This window comes from Anoplolepis gracilipes, chromosome 17 (genome assembly GCF_047496725.1).
Source record: "Anoplolepis gracilipes chromosome 17, ASM4749672v1, whole genome shotgun sequence".
Classification (NCBI taxonomy): Eukaryota; Metazoa; Arthropoda; class Insecta; order Hymenoptera; family Formicidae; genus Anoplolepis; species Anoplolepis gracilipes.
The window spans coordinates 1401413-1422900 of NC_132986.1; the positions used below are offsets into that span (position 1 = coordinate 1401413).

Genomic DNA, 21488 nt, shown 5'->3' on the forward strand with positions numbered 1-21488 from the left:
TAAAACGAAAAAAATCCAAGTAACTTATTCGAATCTGTACACGAAAAATCTCTCAATTTTAACAAAAAAAAACATGGAAAATAAAACCTATACTTTTTGTTGCTTTTCTATAAAAAATGTAATACAATAATAAATGCAATAATAAGAATATAACGATTAAACGTAAAAAATAGGCGTAGTTCCTATTTTTTGATCGGCTCGTTGCACGCGATTACTTTTATCGTAGCAAAAATGGCAGCGAGTCGAATTGAATCGATCGAGCCAAATGAATACTTCATAAAGGTCGTCCAATCGTATTCCATCGTTCGCCGCACTATTAACGGTTACGAACTCGCGAGTGGTTCCTCTCTTCACTATTCGACGGTATTTTCCGAAAGTAACGTCATTAAGACGAAACTTGAGGAGATCTCGAATTTAGAGAGACCGATCGGCCCGCGATCGAGAAAAACCCCCTCATTAAACTTTTCCCTTGACGTAAAAGGTCATCGGGAAGGAAAGATGAGTCGAGCCACGTGAAAGATCGGAAAGATTTAGGGGAGGAAGGAAGCGAGAGCGGCTAGTTGAAGAAACGGTAATGAGAGACAAACTCGAGATACAGCGAAATTCAAATTATCTTTTATTGCTTTCTCGTAGAACAATTAACACAATTACTGGCAATCGTTACGGTCATTGATACCTCCTTGATAACCGCGTTTCTGTAAATTTTTCGACACTAATTATTAATGCAAATTATTATGCCGGTTATTGAGATCAAACTATACCACCGTGACTATAATTATGCAAATTTAATCATAATAGTCCAAAGGATCAGACTATTATTAATCCATAATTTATTTATATAATGGTATAAAATAACTTATTTAATAATAGATAAATAAAAAATATATAACCAGTTCATTATGTTGATGTAATGCAACAGCCATTTTATTATTAATCTATTCGCGGTAGTTCACATACTAATATATATTTATGTATGCGTATTCAAATTTAAATCGATTTTATAAACACTGATTATTTTCAGTTATCAAATATGTCCGTTTCTTTGCTGTGTTTTTTTTTATATACATATTTTATATACATATAAAAATTCAAAAAAAGATTGAAATTATATTTTAAAATTTAAAAGTGCTAAAAACAATATACAATTATCAAACTGGAAAAAAGTTGAGAGAGAGAGACATTGGAAACCAATTAAATTCCGAAAACAGTAGAGAAAGAGATTTTTTTCGTTAAATAAGCATGTTCACTAATTTCGACTTAAAATTCTCTCGCACAGTGTAATTACTGCGAACACTTGTATATCTTTAATTATAAATCTTCTATTTTATAGAGCACGATTAAATATCTCGTTAAGCAAACGGGGTTATTAACTCACTCTCTCTCTCTCTCTCTCTCCTACAAAATTTCCCCGAAAATTTCTTGTATCCTACTTTTTACCGTCTCAATTACCATATAACTCGATTTCATCGAAACTTATAGGAACTCACGGCGGGCAGGACCAACAAAACGTGGGAAAGAGCGGGGCCGACTAGTTCACAGAGATAAGGAGAGTCTCGTTTATAATAAGCGCTGCCCACTGCCCACACGCTCTCTCTCTCTCTCTCTCTTTCTGTCTAACCACCTCAGTGTGTTGCACCGCACGCGCGAGTGAATGGCTTATCGTTTGATTCGCCTCGTTTGTTGTTGGGACCGGTGCGTCCAGAGAAAGGCAGGAAATCGCGTGCGGTTATGCCCGCGCACACACGACGTGATTCACGGGTGATACACCGACACGAGAAAGAGACGCAAAAAGAGAGAGAGAGAGAGAGACAGAGACAGAGAAGGGAGGATTTGTCGATTGGAACGGATTCGGGGTTATGGGTCGTCGAATAAAGTTATAACTCGTACGCAAACCGCCGGAACAATAGTATCCTGAGGTGAGCGTTCCTCGACATCACGCAACATATTCGCAGGGAAATACGTAGAATCGTCTGCACATGCATACATATGTACGTTTACATGCGATGGAACAGTGGATATACGTGAATTGCTATGTGCTGGAATAATGTTCTTACATTCTACACACACACATACACACACACACAATGCTTCAAGAATTTATTTCTTTATTTGAGAAATTGAATGTGTGTGGGTGTGGGTGTGTGTGTGTGTGTGAAAAATACAAGGGATACGGCAGTCATGAATATTGTGAAGAATTTTTTGCAGAAATATCAATTTTTTTTTAATACGAATAAAGATATTTTTATTGCCATGTTATATATTCATATATTTAATAATTTCATATTATAAAAAAATTCTAGTGTCTGTGCAACACCATTTGAAAACACACCAGAATAATACTATTACATAATAGATGTTATGGAGACCACACCATACGTCTCCATAAAATATTTTTCAAACATTTATGAATAATTCAATAAAGTTTTAGATACAGGTTTACAAGAGTATCCTTAATGCATTCCTCAATATAATTTACAGATTGTGTTATGTAACATTGTTGGGTACCTGTAGAGGAGAACCTGTCTGATATAATGCTAATATATAGGTTGCTAATTTAAATTAATTAATTTTAATGCTTACAATCTTAAGAAATGTAGAAAAAGAAATCAAGACCTACTGATACGTAAATCTGAACGAAAATCGTAATAAATTGAGTCTCAAACCCCTCATTAAAATTCGAATCGATATCGAAATGTATATCTACATTAGCAAAAAAAAAAGAAAAAAAAAAAACCGTGGAGTAGGTCATCGCACAAATATCCTACGTGGAATAAATTGCCAAGGATTATAGGAAATCGAAGGTCGACTGAATTGTTGATAAACTATTTGCAACGTAAACAGATTAAAACGATGAGGCCGAATATGATTTATAGTTCGCGAGCCTCCCGGTGTTTTCAATATGTCGGAATAAATAAGATCCAGTATATTTCCAGTATCAGTAAAATTTTATTCGTGTATGGTTCATTCTTTATTTTACCGTGAAGAGGGAAATCGACGATAATATTAAACGCAACCGACAGCCAGCTTTTCGTTAAAAAAAATGCGAGAAGATTAAACGCATCCCCGTAAAATACGCTTTCTATCGTCTAATCATTTCTTCTCCCGTTTCCCTCCTCCCACCCCTTTTTTGGCACGAAGGCCACGATATCCATTTAAAGCTTTGGCAAAACGCAAGACGCGGCGACCGCATATTCGTTTCTTTCGTATTTTTCCCTTCGATTGCCATAGCGTTCCGAAGCAACGGGCGAAACGACGAACTGCCCTACTTTCGTTATTGCCGGAGCTATTTCGATTGGTGGTAGATCGGATGCGCGCACACCCTGTGTGAGCCTCGTTCACCTCGATAAACTCGTTTGACGACGGGAAGATATATACGCCCGCGCCGATGCGATTCCGTATCGGTGCAATTTTGAGGCGCTCATGACGGAATATCCGGCGCGAGTCGAAACGATATTCGCGGAACACAAATTCACTTTTAAGAGCTCCTCAAAATATTTCGAAAGAGCAATCACGAACATCGGTTCGCTCTCGAGCGCGAGTTTTTAGCATATCTGCCTAATTGGCTATCTGATATCGATAGCGTAAAACGTATAACGATATTTACGAAAGAAAAATATGTCATAATACAAGTTGTAATTTTGATTGTCAACTAATCGCAATTTGATTAATGACAATGAATAGAACGACACTTGAGCTCTTCTGCTAAATTCACCCGTCACCTGAATGGACTTTGAACGAAGAATGAGAAAATTCGACGACGGAGGAGAGACCGGGTGTTCTCTCGGTGACCAGAAAACACGATCGGCGATTCGTGAGGAAGAGAACGGGGAAGGCGAGGCAAAAAGGGCCTGAATGCCCCTTAACCACCGACGTCGGCAGCTTTGAGCGCATTCGCGATAACTCGCGAGGGGAAACAAGCCGGTGGTTATCCACTACTCGCAGAGCGATTTAACGGCGGGTTTGCTCGGGCCGGGTTAATGATAGCCCGAGTGAGGAAAGTACCTCGCGACGGCGTCGGCGGCAGCGGGGCCCATTGGGTGGCACGACACGGGTCAGGTGCTCTCAGTAGAAAGTGAACCAACCAAGTGTACTTGGAACTCGCCAGAACGAGAACGAGAATGTGAACGTAACCAGTTGGTCCGACTCGTAAAGGAGCAGGAGGGGAAGGACACACAGGAAGCTGGCCTGACGACTGGTACGTGTCCCACTATCGGGAGAAGACACGTCTCGATGTTACTGCTGACATAAAAAGACTCGATCGAGACGGTACAGATTCGCTCATTTGCCGAGAAATTAAAAAATAAAAGAGAAATCTTTCTCTCTCTTTCTTGACCATTGGACGCACATTCGGGTTACTCAGCCCGAAGCGAATCGATTCAACATTGATTAGAAGAAGCTGACGAGGCTATTTCGAAAGAACAAAGTGCTATGTATATTTAGAAGTTGATGTTAAATAATTCCTAGGATAAAAGTCGATACGTTTTTATTCAGCAACGTAATACCTCAATCATAAATAATCTAATTCTGATAAATTAACACTCTTAATTAAATTATCTGCCATAGAGAATCAATTAAAATCTGTCGAAGGAATAGAGTGAACATCATTAATATATTAAGACACGAAAAAATACCTTAGCATCTGAAAAAATAATTAGATTCATAGTAATTCATTTATTTATATTGATTCTTTAGAAGTCATTAAATATATATATATATAATACAAATAGAAATACACGGAGAAAATTTTATATTAAAAATTACTATGGTATCACTCTAAGTGCTATGTAAAACTGTAAAAATTGCGAAAATTGATGTAATTTTTATAATTTTACATAGCACTTTACTTTAGAATGATTCCTAATGGTCCACAGTTTTATTACATACTACAGTAATTTTAATTTTTAAAATAAAATTTTCTCCGTGTAAGTCTTTATAAAAAAGCTTATATATTGTATTATATAATTAATTATATAATATTAGAGAAAAAAAATGATGATAATTAATAATATAATTTTTTTTCTCTAATATTAATAACTATTTTAATATTAGATTGCAAAAAATACATATTCAATGTGTCACGGATATGCAAAATACATACAGTCTCCATGTTAAAAATTTTCTTTTTAAATAATACGTTAGCATAGGGATGCATCTTTGCATACACCTTATTACTTCAAGGACAACTCGACTAGCAACTACTGGCAACTACTACTTCAATTATAATCAAGTTATTGACAGAGATGATTCTTAGACAGCGTAAGTTGTTAAACTGGAAAAACAAGCCACTTTCTTAGCATAAAGTATTAAGTTGGATTTGAGTTATTTTAATAACTATAATACATTTTGCCTAAGCAAAGGCTTATTACTTGAGATATAATAAGAATAAAGATATGAGAAACAAAAAATAATATAAAAAATTGTTTCGAAATTAAATAAAATATATAAACAGAAACATTTTTTTTTTTTTTTTTTTTTTTTTTTTTTGAGACAATTAAAACAATTTTCTTTCAAATAATCAATAATGACATGTGTTTAGTAGGAATTTCTTACTTGAATTTCACGAAAAACAAATTAATAATAAGGTTTCGATAATAGAAAAAAGAAAACTTATTGGCATTAAATCAATACACGTGTAACGAGTCATTTCCATCGTGACGCTATCAAATTTTCATGATCTGTCCCCGAAAGGATCGAGTATCTTGAAAAGTAATCTAATCTCCTACATAATTAGTACGTCCCGGAGTACGGGGCAGTAGATGCAATTTTTGCTGGGAGCAAACCTTTCAACTTAACGAACGAAGTAATTTTCGATCGTACTCCCGGACACATAGAACTTGTAAAAAGAGCGCAACTTTCGCGCGGAAGTATATCGGAGTAAAAAACGAGTTTCCTCGTCGAAAACACACTCCACGCTTTCCCACGGCCGAATCGTTCGACGGAAGTCGCGAACCACCGGCGTAAGTGCCGGTCGATTCGAAAATAGCAACTTCTTTCCCTCGGCACAGGCCGTAAAAATAAAACGTAATCGATGCACGTCGCGACGTTTGCCTCTGCAAAGCCGCGAGTTACATAATTCAATGAAAATGACAGATATCAATTATTACTCAATGTGATATACGACTAAACTTAAGCTGAAATAGCTCGTATCATTCTACAGTTGAGTGTAATTGAAGGACGAATATAACGATATGTAATGTTAGTGATTAATTTGTGAACACTTGAGAATTCTCTGATAGATTCGAACAGAATAATTTATGAAAGTGACCACAAATGTGACACATTAATTTTATTACATTAATTTGAACTAAATACTAATTTGAATCTAATAAGATTATTTAATTGTTTAATATGTCAAATATTCCCTCTATTGCGTTCTCAAAATATATTATGCTTTAATAACAGCATAGTGTCCTGTATATAGTTTTCGAATATACAACTGCTAATAAAATAATAAATAGTTACGATTACTATTATATACAATAATAAAAATTGAGAAAAAAATTATCAGAATTTTTTAAATGTGTGTGTGTTTATATTCAATAATAATAATTTTGTTATTTCTCAAAATGTGGACACTTAAAAAATAAATAAAAAATTAATTATATGTAAAGTTAAATTTCTGTAAACTTACACGTGATTTTCTCTAGAAGAAAAACTTGTACATCGATTACATTTCATTTTTTATGTAATTCTCAAACATGTATTAATCAATGATCTAAGATACAATACACGTAGTGATAGTACTTTCAATTATTTTCACATTAAACGTTTTTCTTTTCATAATGAAAACAATGCCGAACTTGTTTTATGAACATGCCGCGTTATATATATTCTCTATCATTTCTATTAAAATGACACATGACAGTGAGAGAATAGAATGTTATAAAAGTTCAAATTTTAAATTTATGATAAATCTTAAAATAATTCTTCTTTAAAGAAACTTTAATTCATTGCTGTATCTCTTTTCACATTTTTTTCCTACATAAACAGAAATAAGGAAACACACTAAGTAATTTTATAGCTTTTATGTAGTAATCATAGTAAAAGTCACACTGTCTATGGCAAACTTTTGTGAAGACAATTCTTAATAAGCTCTATATAGCGGCTATATCCAAAGACACAACATAGATCTCTTTTAAACATGAGCTTCTTGTTCATTTAATTGTATAAAAGCTCTCATTTATCAATGTTACGAGAACTCGCTTTTATTTATCAACGTGATGTCAAAGTCGAGCGCTTTTCTTCCAAAGAAAATTTATCTTTTTAAAGAAACACGATACTTGTGAAGCACATCTCAACGCACGGAAGAAGCAAACGAACAACACGTTAATGAGGACACACGAGTGACACGAATTGGTAACGCGTGCAATTACAATTCATGACTCGTGTTTGCTTTCAGAATCGTAATCAGGATCGTTCGAGCTCATGACAAAAATCTAAATTTAAATCCATGCTTCCCAAATCATGATACCTCTAGCAATAAAATTAATTGTATAAATAATATTACATAATAAAACCTTAATAAGTCATTAATTCTTTTTATTTTAAAAATGTAATATTTTTAATATTTTTAATTATTAATATTTTTATAACTAGAACAACACAATGTCTAAACACGAAAGAGAAACGAGAAGAGAAGATTCGTAAAATAAAGTGCGTTTTATATGATAAGCTATTATTAATGAACATTAAAATAATTATTAGATTTTCTTGTAATCTAATAATATAATATAATAAAATAGTTAAAAAAATTATGAAAACACGAGCGCGTGGGATTTGTGCAATCACGACAAGTGCCATCCTCGTCATGCCCTAGTTACGGGGCCCGTCTTTTTATACGTGCGTATACATCGTGTGCGCCGAATAAGGAATGAATCATACCGCGTCGGTGTATACGCAAAGCGACGATGGTTCACTTTCTCCTCTTGCTTTCGTCCTCAATTACACGGAGTCCCGGAATGGGCCCTCCCCTCCCTCTCTACCGTATACTGTAATTACACGGGTGAGATGGCCCAGTGGGCCGCGTGCGACGAAGTGAATCGCGGATAACAATTTTCTTTTTCGGGCCCGAAGACCCCTTTCACTCGGCCCGCTGACGCGAGACCTGGTTTCCTTTCATTCCAAAAAGGTAATATTCTCATCATACGGATGTTGTCAAACATCCAAATATAGTACTGAATATATAATAAGGTATATATACAAATATAGTACTGAATATAATGAGGTACATATCGTGATCGTTATATTGCGCATATAAAAGAATAAAATAAGAAAAATATATTAATAAAAAATTGTTTAGAGTATGCTTTATGTATATAATAATTTTTAACTATATATTAAAAATATATACTAATATAATAATTTAAGTTATCTTTTAATGATATTTCTAAAGATTCTCCAACACTCATAGAAATTTTATAGCTTTTTTTTACAATATATCTTTTTTCTGTTTGCGTTCTGAGATTATAATATAAGTCGATAAAAAGAGTGACTATTTTATCTACTCGGCATTTAAGACGTTCTCTGTCGTACTATAAAATCATTCATGATTGTGTCATATGTTCCATTCAAACAGCTAGGAGATTAATACTACAAAGTTTTTTCCGGGAAAATAAGAGACTGAAAATATACAACAATATTTTATATAAATGTTTAGATAAGAAAGGTTTTTTGCAGAAGTTTCCTTTTGACAATGAGCATCTTTTTTTAACCGCTGCGTCTTTTTTTTAAAGGACAATTTAATTATTAACAGACGTAATTTCGTGAATGTTAATTTTTTCAACTACATATAATCGAAGGGGTAGGTGTGTCCAGGGGTAGGTAGGTGGATAAGCTGATCAAGCTTGGATTTACACTCCGTAGAAAACAAATGTCCATGGAGAACAAATTGTACTTAAAGAAAGGGAGAGAGAGAGAGAGAGAAAGAGGAGACTCGTTATAGGGCGTGCTCCTATCTATTGTGTTGCGCGCATTTTTGCCAGTTATCCGATCGCCTGAAAGGTCTCGGCTGTACCATTGTTCTCCTTGGAACTTTTACTATTCGATGCCGCATCATACAGTACGTCGTTGCCAGTCATTTCCCCTTCACCGCTCCCTCGCCGCTTCTTCGTAGCGGCATCAGGATGTTTCCGCTCATCATCCTTTTCATCTTTCTCTCTCCCTCATCTTCTCGACGGGTCTCCTTTTCCCTTTCGTTTCACACGGAGTTATTCTCTTATCTTAAATCACGCGGAAAGTTTATTTATATTTCATCGGAGTACCAGCGTCGAATATGTCTTGTACACGTGTCCCAAGATATTCTTGTTCTTTCATACAGGATGAGAAAATATATAATATATGTTAGACAAATAAAGATACATCACAGAAATCTTAATTTTTCTGGAAAGCTTTGCAAAAATTTAGTATTACAAATATCATACTAAATTTATAAATAGACATCATCAAAATAAATCAAGTATTGATGAATATATATAATCTCAATTCTCCCGTATGTAAAATATAGATTTAAAACATCTTCCTATATAATTTTTATTATTATAAAATTTCTTGATAGCATTCTAAATACATATATCAAAACTTATATTTTTGAAACAGAAAATTTGTTTTAAAATATTGCAAGGACTAAAGTATATTAAACCAAAAGATAGTTACAAAAGCAACAAACATTTAATGACAAATATTTCTTTTTAATTCACTTTTCATAACATATAAAATGACATTAAATAAACACATAAACAAAACATAAACAAATAAACATAATAACTTTTTATAAACATTAATTTTTATAGTATGTATGTAAAGCCTTTGATTCGTGCAAGTTGAAGAACGATCTTGAGCTAACAATAAGTTTACTAATAGTCTGACAGCAAAGTCAAAAGAATCAAAACTCATTTGTGAAAACGGCAGTTTCTTTTCTTAATGAGCTACATAACTTTCGTATAAAATTGCATGCAAATTTGTTTGCCTTTGAACGCACATACACGATGGAATCGTGGATTGTTATACGGGTTTTCGCGAAACCGTTGAATCGACAAATACGATTGTGCGAAAGTACATATATAATGATTTATATAGACACATATGGCAATCTGCAGTGTTGTACGAGAGCCAAAGTCCCGGAAACAAATTTATGCGCATTGTATCAGCGAGAATCTTTCGGTGCAGTATCGTCGTCACGACTTTCCAGAAGTAACGTGACTACAATTACGCTATAATTGGCCTAAGTGTGCCCATTGTGTTCATGTCACTTGAGTATCGCCTACAGGTGTCCCCTCTACTTTGTTGTATATCGTAATTTACGTTCCTCGAATTGCAAAATATCAGAGACCAGTTGCATCGAAGCCCCTGCGTCTCTTCGTGCAATATGCGTCTCTGCGTCCGTTCTCTATTTTGCAATGATTTTATCGTAAGTGCCTATACAATTTCATGTTTGCAATTAATTGTTTGCTATAAGAAATTTTTTAAATATCAAGAAGATAAAATTAATTATAAATTGTACATATGTGTGTGTGTATGTGTGTGTGTGTGTGTGTGAAAGAGTTATTATTTTAATTCAACTTAAATTATCTATTATTATTCAACTTATATTATTTATTAAATTATTTATTAAATATATATATATATATGTATATATATATATATGTATTTCTTTTTTAATATATTTAATAATTACTATGTACATAAAGTATATTAAACAATTTTTAATTAATATATTTGTATTATTTTTTAGTTTTTTATATGCGCACTATAACAATCATAACATATACAACATATATTTCGAAAAAAAAAAAAAAAAAAAAATTATAAATTTAAATATTATTCGACGTTGATTTAAATGTTATACAATTACACCTTGTCTTGGTGTACTTACAATTAGATAACTATTTAGCTTTGTTCCAGAATAAATCATATATAAATAATTAACAAAATATATTTAATTCTTTATAAAATGAGAGATTTTTCATGTAAATTTTTAATATTTAATTATTCTGCCTTTTATTTTCTCAATATAAATACTTGTAAATTTTATTGATATGACAATGTATTAATTCTCTGGCAGAATATATACAAATTATTTTGGAGAGAAAAGATGTATTTTAATATCTCCAACAATTCTTTTCTCTCAACAAATAAAATCTATTTACTTACCTTGTAAGTTGTCCAACATATAAGTCAGCAGCTTGTTCGTTCCTGAAGGCTCCCCAGTCCCATACAACGTCAACACATCCTTGCTGAGTGGATTTCCTTGAAGTCCAAGCACTTGTAATTGGAACAACTTCCCTAGTTCGTACGGTAACACGCGAAGGTAGTTTTGGTTCAATAACAACTCCCTGAAACAATATAAGAAATTTTACAATAAAGAAATATCATTCATAAATGTTTCAGTTTAATTTTGTTTGCTTTATCTTACCTGAGATAGATAAGGTCCCCCAGTTCAGCAGGCAGACTACGCAGCTTATTACTGCTGAGATCTAGAATGCGCAAGTTGGCAAGACGACCAATTTCAGCTGGTACTCTCTGCAGACTATTGTCATTCAGATACAAAGCTGTCAGATGAATCATTTGCCACAAGTTGGGGCTTAGGTTTCTTATACTGCCTGTTATCTCCAACTCCGACCAATGAGATTTCTTCCCCGATTGATAGTCCTCAGGGCACATGAGTGTGTACATACGACGCGGGTTGGAGTTCTCATACTTGTCCTTGTGATTGCGGGACATGTTACGATATTCTAAAAAACAGAAAATATTATTTTTATTAAATAATACTTTATAAATGTAAACATTCATGAGCTTTTATAGTTTGACTGTCATGCAGAATCAATCTACTGTCATATTCTTCTTTATAATATAAATATTAAGAACAAAAATATAATTAATTATAATATATCTCTCAAATATAACTTGATTTTTGCTCCAGAATGTAAAAAAAAAACTTTTGTATGAATCACTTCATAATAACTATGTACCTCGTTTACTGGAACTTGGAAAAACAAACAATATATATTTTTTGACTTTCATTATTCAAATGTATGCGCAACTTAATTATTTTCAAAAAAATTAAATAAGACAAGACGCACGTATATAAGAAATATAGTACAATTTGCTGTAAAAGATTAAACATTGTTAACAAGTGAATTATTAAAACAATCTTCAAGTTTCTACTTCAGCGGTCAGCAGCCTCGATGGAAGACAACAGAAAATGTAACAGCAAGCATCGATTCTATCACCCGGTGAGCACAAAAACGTCTCTAAAATTTATAAGTACATAAAAATAATGCGAACAAATATTATGAAACAAACAATTCGGTGAATTTCACCTATTCCATACTAATGATACACCAGGTACAAGCCCATAACCTATGAGAGTGATACAAAGTTTTTGCGGCTCCCACCGGTTAAACGTGACGGAAATTCGGCGATTTTGACACGAAACGCAACGGCAGACTACCCGGGAAGAGTTAAATCGCGAATTTCAACAGATGATGGCGAATTTTTTTAGCGTCAACTACTCGTCCTGCCGAGAAGATTCGTACGCTTACGACGACAAGTTGACGCGTTCGCGCGATTTCCCGGACCAGGAGGCGAAAGCGGACGCCGAGAACGACTGCTCGTGCACCGAAGGGCATTACGTACCTTCATCTACCTCTTCAGCACAAACGGAACACGCGAAGAGTTGTTACCGAGTGAAAATTTCCGCGTAAACAAAACTACCTTGACAAACACGGATCCTCCATTTATCAACTGCACTGATCGTGCGCGAAACGAAGCCACCTGATTGGCCGAATCCACACCATCATTCCGGAGCAGCCGACGTCGCGAGGAACGATTCACGAGTGATACCAACGCCACGACACTCACGAGAGATTCGAGCGGTTGGCAAGCCTGCTCCTTCTTGGACATATATTCACGCGACTTTTGCAAGCATTTCAGAATTTATTTAATTTTAATGAATTAATTTTTAATTATTTTTAATATTTATTATTATTATTATTAGTTAATTTAATATTAAGTTTTAATTACTTTTAATTATTTTTAATTAATTCAAATATTAAGAAGCATTTCAACGAAGATTTCATTGCAAATATATAATACCATGACTCGAGAGCGATAAATAATCATTCCTTGACAAAATATATAATCAACAATGCGATAATCTAATTACAGAGAACGCAGCATAATATGTAATATAATTATTGTATACCTGGCAAGCTTGTATCCATTGCACCTTTGTTGCACTTCGAAGAGAGGATGCGAAATATGGATTTTGCTCGATTCTGAACCCGCAAAAGCCGACCGCGGATCGCGAACACGGAAATCACGATAACGCCGATCGCGAGAAGTGCCCACTACGTTAAGGAAAACTTTTGTCACGTTACGAGATACACAATGGTGATAATTATTCGTGCGTAAAATTCGCTGTTAAACGGTAACAATCGCGAGAAATACGGAACGATTCGAATCCGACTCCAGCGAGCCATCGCGCCACATTTATTACCAACCATAATTTATCGAAATGCAATTGCGATTCTCGAAGTATCGAGCTGAAGTACACACAACGTCAATTTATTACAATTAATATATATTATTGTTTATAATCATTGAAACAATTTTTTTCTCGAAATATTTTAATACGTGTCAGAATAAATAACCAAAATAGCGAAATAATATATTCATATGAAATATTCATACGAAATATTATGTTGAAATTATATATGAAATTTTGTATAATTTTTTCGATAATATATAAAGATTAATTTTTAATATTTTAATAAAATTTCGGCGCAGAAGAACAAATATATTTTCTTATTATTTAATAATTCCAACTATTCAATTAAATCACATTATTATATATGTCTTTCTTTTTAATATTCGAAATATTATAGGGAATCGTGTAATAATATATTTGAAACTAATCTTACATCTTTTCCTCTCTTTTGGTCGTTCAATGAATCCGTCTACGCAGAAACGAAATATATATTTAATATTTTAATTAATTTTGATTAAACTCTTAATCGTGCGTCAAAATACATATATTTTTAAATATGCCTTTAAAAGTGATATTTAGAAAAACGTTTAATTTTACTTTACCTTAAATTTTCTTTCAAAAACGTTAGAACCTGTGTCCTGCATGTATTGCAATTGAATTATTGATTATTGATAGAAAAATTACTATTGGAACGCGGGTGGGAATTTTATATAAGGAAACACGAACGCTTTCTGTCAGTTTTGGAACACCTTTGAGCGATGGACCAATCAGAAACGTTTGAAAATATTTCAGACAATCATCGAGCAAAATTTTTCTCAGAGAGAACATTTGGAACCTAGGGAATCTAGGGAAATTGAACTAGAAAATGTATAATAAATGTGACGTAAACTATAGATTTCTAGTACTATGAATTTCGGAACGCAATCGTAAGCTGCGTTCTCTGTCACGAATATGCATGCATTTCATTTTTATCGTAACCTATACTGTATATTATAGAACGGCCATAATTATGAAAGAATACTTTACATAGCACGTGCAACGTGCACATACAACGCATGTACATGTATTGTTATAAAATTTTTAAGTTCTAATTGGCGTGTATTAAATTAAAAATTCTTTTGAACATTTTTATTTATGTTAAAAATATTTATGAACATTATGTCAGAAAATACATCTGAAGAGAGGAATAATTTATTCCGAGGTAAATAACCAACAAAGTTGTACATATATATTTACATTTATTTTATTTAATCCTTATTCCGTATTGGTGAGTCATTTTTTTGTGATTTTGCTAACAGCGTTAATTTCTTAAAAATCGAATCGTAAAACAATAGGGACATCTTTTTTTTTTTTTTTAAATTTATTCTTATAGGCTTCATTTAGAAGGACCAAGGTAGGTACAACAAAAAAGGTACATAAATTTTATTTTTTCAAATTTTCTAAAACACTTTTATACATTAATAAACATCGAAAATACACTATACAATTACAGGGTGCCAAAAATAACAATATGGAATAAGGATTATTTACAAAGATTGTTCATACGATTGTAAATTCTTGTTACATTATTGTTATTATACTTGATTTTCATGACAAATATTTATTTATTAATTAAAAATATTAATTATTTTTGTGTATATTATATACATTGTAGATTATAAAAGCGAAAACTTTGATGACAGCGACTTGCAGTCCCGTTTATACGCAGAAATCTATTATGAGCCTGTTATCAGGGGCGAGTCAGAAACCTTGGATATTTCAAAGACAATTCAATTTTCTAACATGAATGCTGAATTAAACAATGAACCATTGGAATTTGAAACTGCTAGAGATAAATCTAATAAAGCTAAAAAAATATCAAGAAAGCATAGCAATCAGAATACTTCTTTAAATGAAACTTCTCTTGTAGAACCATTAATGTACAATGACGCATTGCAAGCACAAACTTCAGTTGATGGTCCTGTATCAGTTGAAATTCAGACTAATATAGACGAATTGTCTAGTCAAGAGATAAATCCTGTAATATATGAATGTGACAATATTAATAATGACAATCCAGGAAACTCTTCAGTGGAAAAAGAGAAGAGGCGCAAGGAAAGTTCTGCCAAGAAGACTAAATCTTCTAACCATGCAAAAAGTAAGCATCAAAAAGGTTTATTACAAAATTATAGTGGTTTATTTAATGACACAATACATTCAAAGTATAATGTCATTTTAAAACGCACTAAACAAAAAATGTTTTTAGATGAACTAAAGAAAGATAAACAAACTTCGGACAGTTCTGATTCTGAAGAATCTATTTTTGAAGTACCAGTTCCACCAAAACCAAAACCACCACTTATAAATCTGCAAGATTCTGACGAGGAAAACAATACAAATTCAGAAGTGGCTGATCCAATTGTAGAAATGCCAGCCACAAGTTGCAAAGATACAAAAATTAGAGGTATCTCAAGCAATCACCAAAATACATCTTTTACAAATAAAAATACTGATAAATCTCTACATACTAAGGATACAACAGTAAATCCTGAAAGTATTCATACATGCATACAAGAAATTAGAGAAGATATTGTTTTGAATTGCACAATAGTTCAAAGAGGTGCTAAAAGTATAAGTGAAATTAAACAGTTATCTAAAAGTGCAAAGTTAAATAAAAATCAAGAAGATATAACAACTGAAGATACAAATCAAAATTCTACAAAGCAATTATCGCAAAATACATCTAAAGAAACTAACGTTAATTTCCAACAAAATATTGGCAGAAGTAATGCATGTAATAAATATAATCTAAGGAGTAAAAATAATACATTAGATGCAAAAACGTCATGCAGAAATAACGATACAATAATAGATCGAAAAAGACAGAACGATAGCAGAATCGAAAATTCTACAGAAAAACGGCAATGCATTGTTCAGCAAAACAATCAAAATGTTATACAGCAAAGCAGCAGCAGCAGCAGTGGAGAAAGAAGAACCGAAGTAAGGAACGAATATTTTAAATCAATGCCAGAGACACTGAGAAACTATTATTACTCGTCTCGTAGTCAGGAGAACTTTGACGTTGCCGAGTTGCAGCGAGGCATGTCGAAAGATCCGCGAATGTGGGTGATAATGGATGAAGATTTGATGCCATCTCCTCCCAGCAGACAACGCACCAGATTCTGGAACGTCAGGTGCTCCAATTGTCAGCGGGATGGTCACCAACGCTATGATTGTCCAGTACCGCGTAGAACGCCATGCTGCTATATATGCGGCGAGAAGGGCCACGTCGAATCGCGTTGTCGACAGAAGATCTGTTTTACATGCGGTAAGAAACAGAACACGTTTCGTCAAACTTGTGAATATTGTCGTGTCCTGTATTGTACTATGTGCCATTCAGTAGGACACGAGTCAACACAATGTCCCGATCTCTGGCGAAGATATCATAAAACGACTGATGTAAGGAGCACACTACAGAATCCGGACAATGTAATGAAACCGCCGAGTTTATTGCATTGCTGCAATTGCACTAAACGTGGCCACGAATCATCCATGTGCAAAGAATTTCGATGGTCTCTACATTTTCCAACTCCGGCGGCGGTTACAAATTACGTAGACGGACCTAAGTACAGTTATTTGACGAATTTCTCAGAGTCTGATTTCGAAATGGATGATAGTCTGTCATCCAAAACTACAAATAGCAGATCATCGATTTCACATAGTCCTAAAAATATTCAACAGACAGTAAAAGAACATTCGAAATCTTCTACGAGTATAGACACATTATCATCAAATGCAAAAACCAATGAGACACTAATTCCACAAAGAACTCTGTGCAATTCAGAAACGGAAGGAAATTTGAAATCTACTTCTTTGGTAAATAAGGTACTTTGCTCCCAAGAAAAACAAAAAAATCACAGACAAGATGGAATAAACGAAAAAGAGTTTATCACTATTATATTTGCCTGTGGTAAATTCCATGACAAAAATAACAAGGATGCGCGGATAATTTCAAGAAATCTTTCATTACTAAAAAACGATTTGTCACCCGATGGAAAGAAGACTATATTAAGTAGTTTACCAAGACGCAAAATTGTTCCAGTTTTCCTCAAGACATTGTTTGATAAGGCAATAGAATTTGAAGTGAAAATAGGCTTTATGATACATCAGCCTAAAGTCACAATGTTACAGTTAATAGCAATGAAAGAATATATAGAACTGATATACGATTTGCTACTTCACTGGATCAATCTCCCAGAAAATGAAAAGGATTATGGAGTGGATGTGACTCTACCCATGAATCCTACAAAAATGTTTAATCATTTGTGTTCGAGGATGCCGCAACTTACAAAAATGAGCTTTACATGTTATAATGATCATATAAAAGGAATAAATGATCCTCGATTCCTTTTTAATATAATAAAACAACACAAAGTCCAGTTAAAACAGCAGCAAAGTAACAAAAAATATTCCCGCTTACGTAAAAGGATGTGGCGTTCACAAGTCAAACTTCTTATGATTGTCAATACTGAGCCTAAACCAAATATTTACGTATCTGAATTTCAAAATGCAATGGAGCAACTTGAATTTGAGAAACGAGATCAAAAAACTGAGAAACTTGACAGTGCCACTTATCTTAAATTGACTCTGCTTTATAATCGTTTATTTGTGCCTCACACACCTGTTGCTCTGTTCAAAACACTACAACGCATTGAAAAACACGCACATGGTAACAAGGACACGGACATGATAGCAAAAAATACAAATTGTTCGCCGCAAATGCTACAGGAATTGCAAAAGGATGGAATCTGTGAACAAGACCTTGCATCACAATTTAACGCAACTTCCTCATTATCATCTACCATATCTTGCACTTCGCAAAATATAAACTCTGTTGAAAATCCTTCTGTAATTGATATTCAACAGAATACGAGTAACGAGACATTAATTGAGAGAGGAAACGTAATCGATATTTCGCCTACGATTGATGATACCATAGATTGTAATGACAATGAAGTTATGATAATAGAAAATTCTGTTGCACAAGATTCTCAAACTACTATGCCATTAAATACTGAGATATTTAATCATGATCAACCAATTGATTCCTTACTGATACCAATAGAAGATAGAAATGCAGATCAACCATTAACAAAAAGTCTAAACATTGAATATAATACATCTGTGAGCAAACCAAACGTAAAGGCGAAAAATAATAAAAATCTTGCAAGAGTGCAACAATGGCAAATAAAGCAACAATTAAAAGAACAAAAACGTGAAAGAAAAAGAGGCGAGGCAATTAAAAATATATGTCAGAATGCATCATATCTCATAGAAGAGGCTCGTGCTCTTAATGTACCTCATATGAATAATGCAGCGAACGAATTGGAAAGAAAACTTAACAATCATACAATTAGGCTGAAACATGTCGACGTAATGAAAAAAATGATTAAATTAGAGAAGAAATATCGTAAGAATGTTAGCTCATATTGGGAGGACTTAAAGGCATAGTCTTTTGCAAATGTTATTATATTCTTGTTCGACGATATTGTAATATCGACTAAAGTTATTTGTGATGATGAGAGATGTAATATCACACGATTCTCTGTACAATTTTAAATGTGGATGGAAAAATTGTTTACATTGTGGATGATATCAAATGATCACAAATATACATGTAATATATTAAAAAGAAAAGAGAACCATATGATGTACAACCTGTAAAATATCTTGCAAACTATTTACTCATATATATATATATATATATATATATATGTTTAGCCTTATTCTATTAATAATATGTTCCGATAAATGTAATTAATAACAAGATGATAAAACAAATTTCATAGCATTAATATTACAGACATGTAGTGTTTGCTATAATAATTATAAATATAATTATGAATTGTCTTTTTTAACATTGTTATATTTTTTAATGAAGCATTAAATAATTATATAAATTTTCTTGTTTCCTTAAATATATTTATTTACGTATATAATTAGAATATCTTAAAATAATTTGTAACATTGTCATTTAAATTACAATCATGTTATTTGTTGTAATAATTAAAAACCAAGTAAGAAATTGTTTTTTTATAGTATTAGATCTTTGGATGAAATGTTAAAAGATTAATTTTGAACATATATAAAAAAATGCTTATTTTGTATTTAAAGAATATATATACCAATACAGATACAATTAAGTTTGAGATCTCAAAATTATTTGATTTACTTATAACTAAATTTTATGTAACCTTATAGGTACATATATTTGAACTGAATAATTAAACCTTGTCAATTTAAAATTAAAAAGTTAAAGATTTAGAATTGTATATACTTTACATTTGTGAATTTTAGGAATATCATTTTATATGTTAGGAAGTAGCAAATGATAGATATAGAATGAAATATACCATATAGATATTGTTGTGATAACGTTACATTTACTTTTGAAAGAAGACACACGAGTCATTTTAACATACATCAAAGTATTGACAAACTTTCCAGTCACAGAATTAGTTTCATGATTTTGTACAGAATTCTTAAATATACAATGTGTGTGTGCACATATCTTTATCTGCATAAAACCATTCTGGTGACCACACGCAATCAAAGCTCAACCGAGTCAATTGTATCCACAACACAACACATAAGATAAAAAAATCCTTTGGCTGTTATTTCTTCATCGGTGGTGGACCTACCATAGGAGGTGGTGGTCCGTTCATCGGTGGTCTCATGTGTCCCATAGGACCTATAGGACCCATCATAGGACCCATTGGCCCCATCGGTCCCATCATAGGTGGCCTCATACCCATCATCGGAGGTGGCATTGGTCCATGAGGTCCCATCATCATTGGACCTCCTGGTCCCATAGGACCAGCTGGATGCATACCGGGTGGTGGCATCATTCCCGGAGGTCCTTGTGGCGGTACTCCGGATCGTGATCCAAGGCTAGAGCCAAGATTCGGCGGCGGTGGTATCGCTGCACCCTTGTTGGCCGCAAAGGGATTGGAGGCAATCTTACCAGCCTTAAAGGCAGCTGTTGTCGCATCAATTAGATGCTGGGCTTGCTCCTCCATCCATTTTTGATAGAAATATTTCACGTTATCCTTGTGCTTGCGACCCTGGCAATGGGTCTTGCGTACGCTCGGAGAATCATGTGTCAAGTAAGTGTCACAATAGTCGCAATAATATTTCGGCATGTCGATGCGTCTCTCAATAGACTTATTGACTTTTATTACGACTGGCTGATTTTCTCGGCGTTATTTTATTTAATCACTGATTAACGAGCGAGAATCTTTAAAGGTTACTTTTTAGGTTATGCGTATACATTGCATACCGGCAGCAGCTTATGAGAGTTTCCAATGACAGCGATAAAATCCACATATCGGATTGGTCAATAATTGAACGCGAACAGCCAATCAGAGTTGCAGATGTCATTTTTTTTTTTTTAATAAATAGTGTGGACTTGTCGAACATTTCAAATAAAAATAACTATGCGACATAGAAATTTTTATTTCGCCAAGTTTAGTGACAATTAACCGGGGCCTGAAAATTTAATTTAATAAAAGTTTTATATAGAATTCCGCGTTTATTTGTATGATAAATAAATAGAATAAAAAAATTTAATTTTGTATAGCAATTAATATTTTAATAAATTAATTGCGATAACATGTATACGTATATTTATGCAGTATAATTATATTTATTTGTATGTTTATTTTTATATAAATATTTTATCTTTATAGAAAATATTATAAAGGTATTATGAGTAAAATTAAAATTAGATAAGATATTTTAATTCTAAATATTGTGGAAAAATGGCTAAAAAGTAAGTATAATAAATATAATATGATGATAAAAACTGATGGATTTGTTTTAAAATTCTAATCACATTTTTGTCAAAATTTACCCCCATAGAGCATTAAAATGAATGAATAACGATATATATATATATATATAAGAAATATTTAAGTTTTAGTTTTTTAAAAACTAATTAATTTTAAAAGAAAAAAAAACAATA

At 33.0% G+C, this 21488-nt stretch overlaps 3 protein-coding genes across 9 annotated transcripts in view; 1 reads left to right on the forward strand and 2 right to left on the reverse strand.

Annotated features, from left to right (window-relative positions):
• LOC140675391 (CCR4-NOT transcription complex subunit 6-like) overlaps positions 1–12801 on the reverse strand; it is a 431843-nt gene extending 419042 nt beyond the window's left edge. For 2 of the 7 annotated variants that reach the window (XM_072909830.1, XM_072909826.1), the window contains exons 1-3: positions 12634–12798; positions 11411–11729; positions 11149–11330 (exon numbers count right to left, since the gene is read on the reverse strand). In XM_072909830.1, the coding sequence (XP_072765931.1) occupies positions 11149–11330; positions 11411–11718 (490 nt within the window). In that variant the 5' untranslated portion in view covers positions 11719–11729; positions 12634–12798. Of the gene's footprint in view, positions 1–11148; positions 11331–11410; positions 11730–12633 lie in introns of all 7 variants that reach the window. The other 5 variants (XM_072909831.1, XM_072909829.1, XM_072909827.1 and 2 more) reach the window with 5 other exon arrangements.
• Positions 12802–14444: 1643 nt separating this feature from the next.
• LOC140675105 (uncharacterized) lies at positions 14445–19276 on the forward strand. The gene is made up of 3 exons (XM_072909173.1): positions 14445–14687; positions 15141–15623; positions 15732–19276. Exons 1-3 carry the CDS (start codon positions 14621–14623, stop codon positions 18974–18976), a joined length of 3795 nt encoding a protein of 1264 aa, XP_072765274.1. The 5' UTR covers positions 14445–14620; the 3' UTR covers positions 18977–19276.
• Positions 19277–19888: 612 nt separating this feature from the next.
• On the reverse strand, positions 19889–20822 carry Snrnp-u1-c (small ribonucleoprotein particle U1 subunit C). The gene has a single exon (XM_072909174.1). The coding sequence runs from the start codon at positions 20665–20667 to the stop codon at positions 20140–20142; it is 528 nt and encodes a 175-aa protein (XP_072765275.1). The 5' UTR covers positions 20668–20822; the 3' UTR covers positions 19889–20139.
• Positions 20823–21488: the final 666 nt, after the last annotated feature.

What these genes read in the sequence shown, in the direction of transcription:
- Snrnp-u1-c (XM_072909174.1), bottom strand. Translation starts at nt 20,667, where the DNA reads ATGCCGAAATATTATTGCGACTATTGTGACACTTACTTGACACATGAT.
- LOC140675105 (XM_072909173.1), top strand. Translation starts at nt 14,621, where the DNA reads ATGTTAAAAATATTTATGAACATTATGTCAGAAAATACATCTGAAGAG. An exon ending in GAGGAATAATTTATTCCGAG is followed by an intron (nt 14,688 to 15,140) that starts GTAAATAACCAA and finishes TATACATTGTAG; the next exon opens with ATTATAAAAGCGAAAACTTT. An exon ending in ATCTTCTAACCATGCAAAAA is followed by an intron (nt 15,624 to 15,731) that starts GTAAGCATCAAA and finishes AAATGTTTTTAG; the next exon opens with ATGAACTAAAGAAAGATAAA.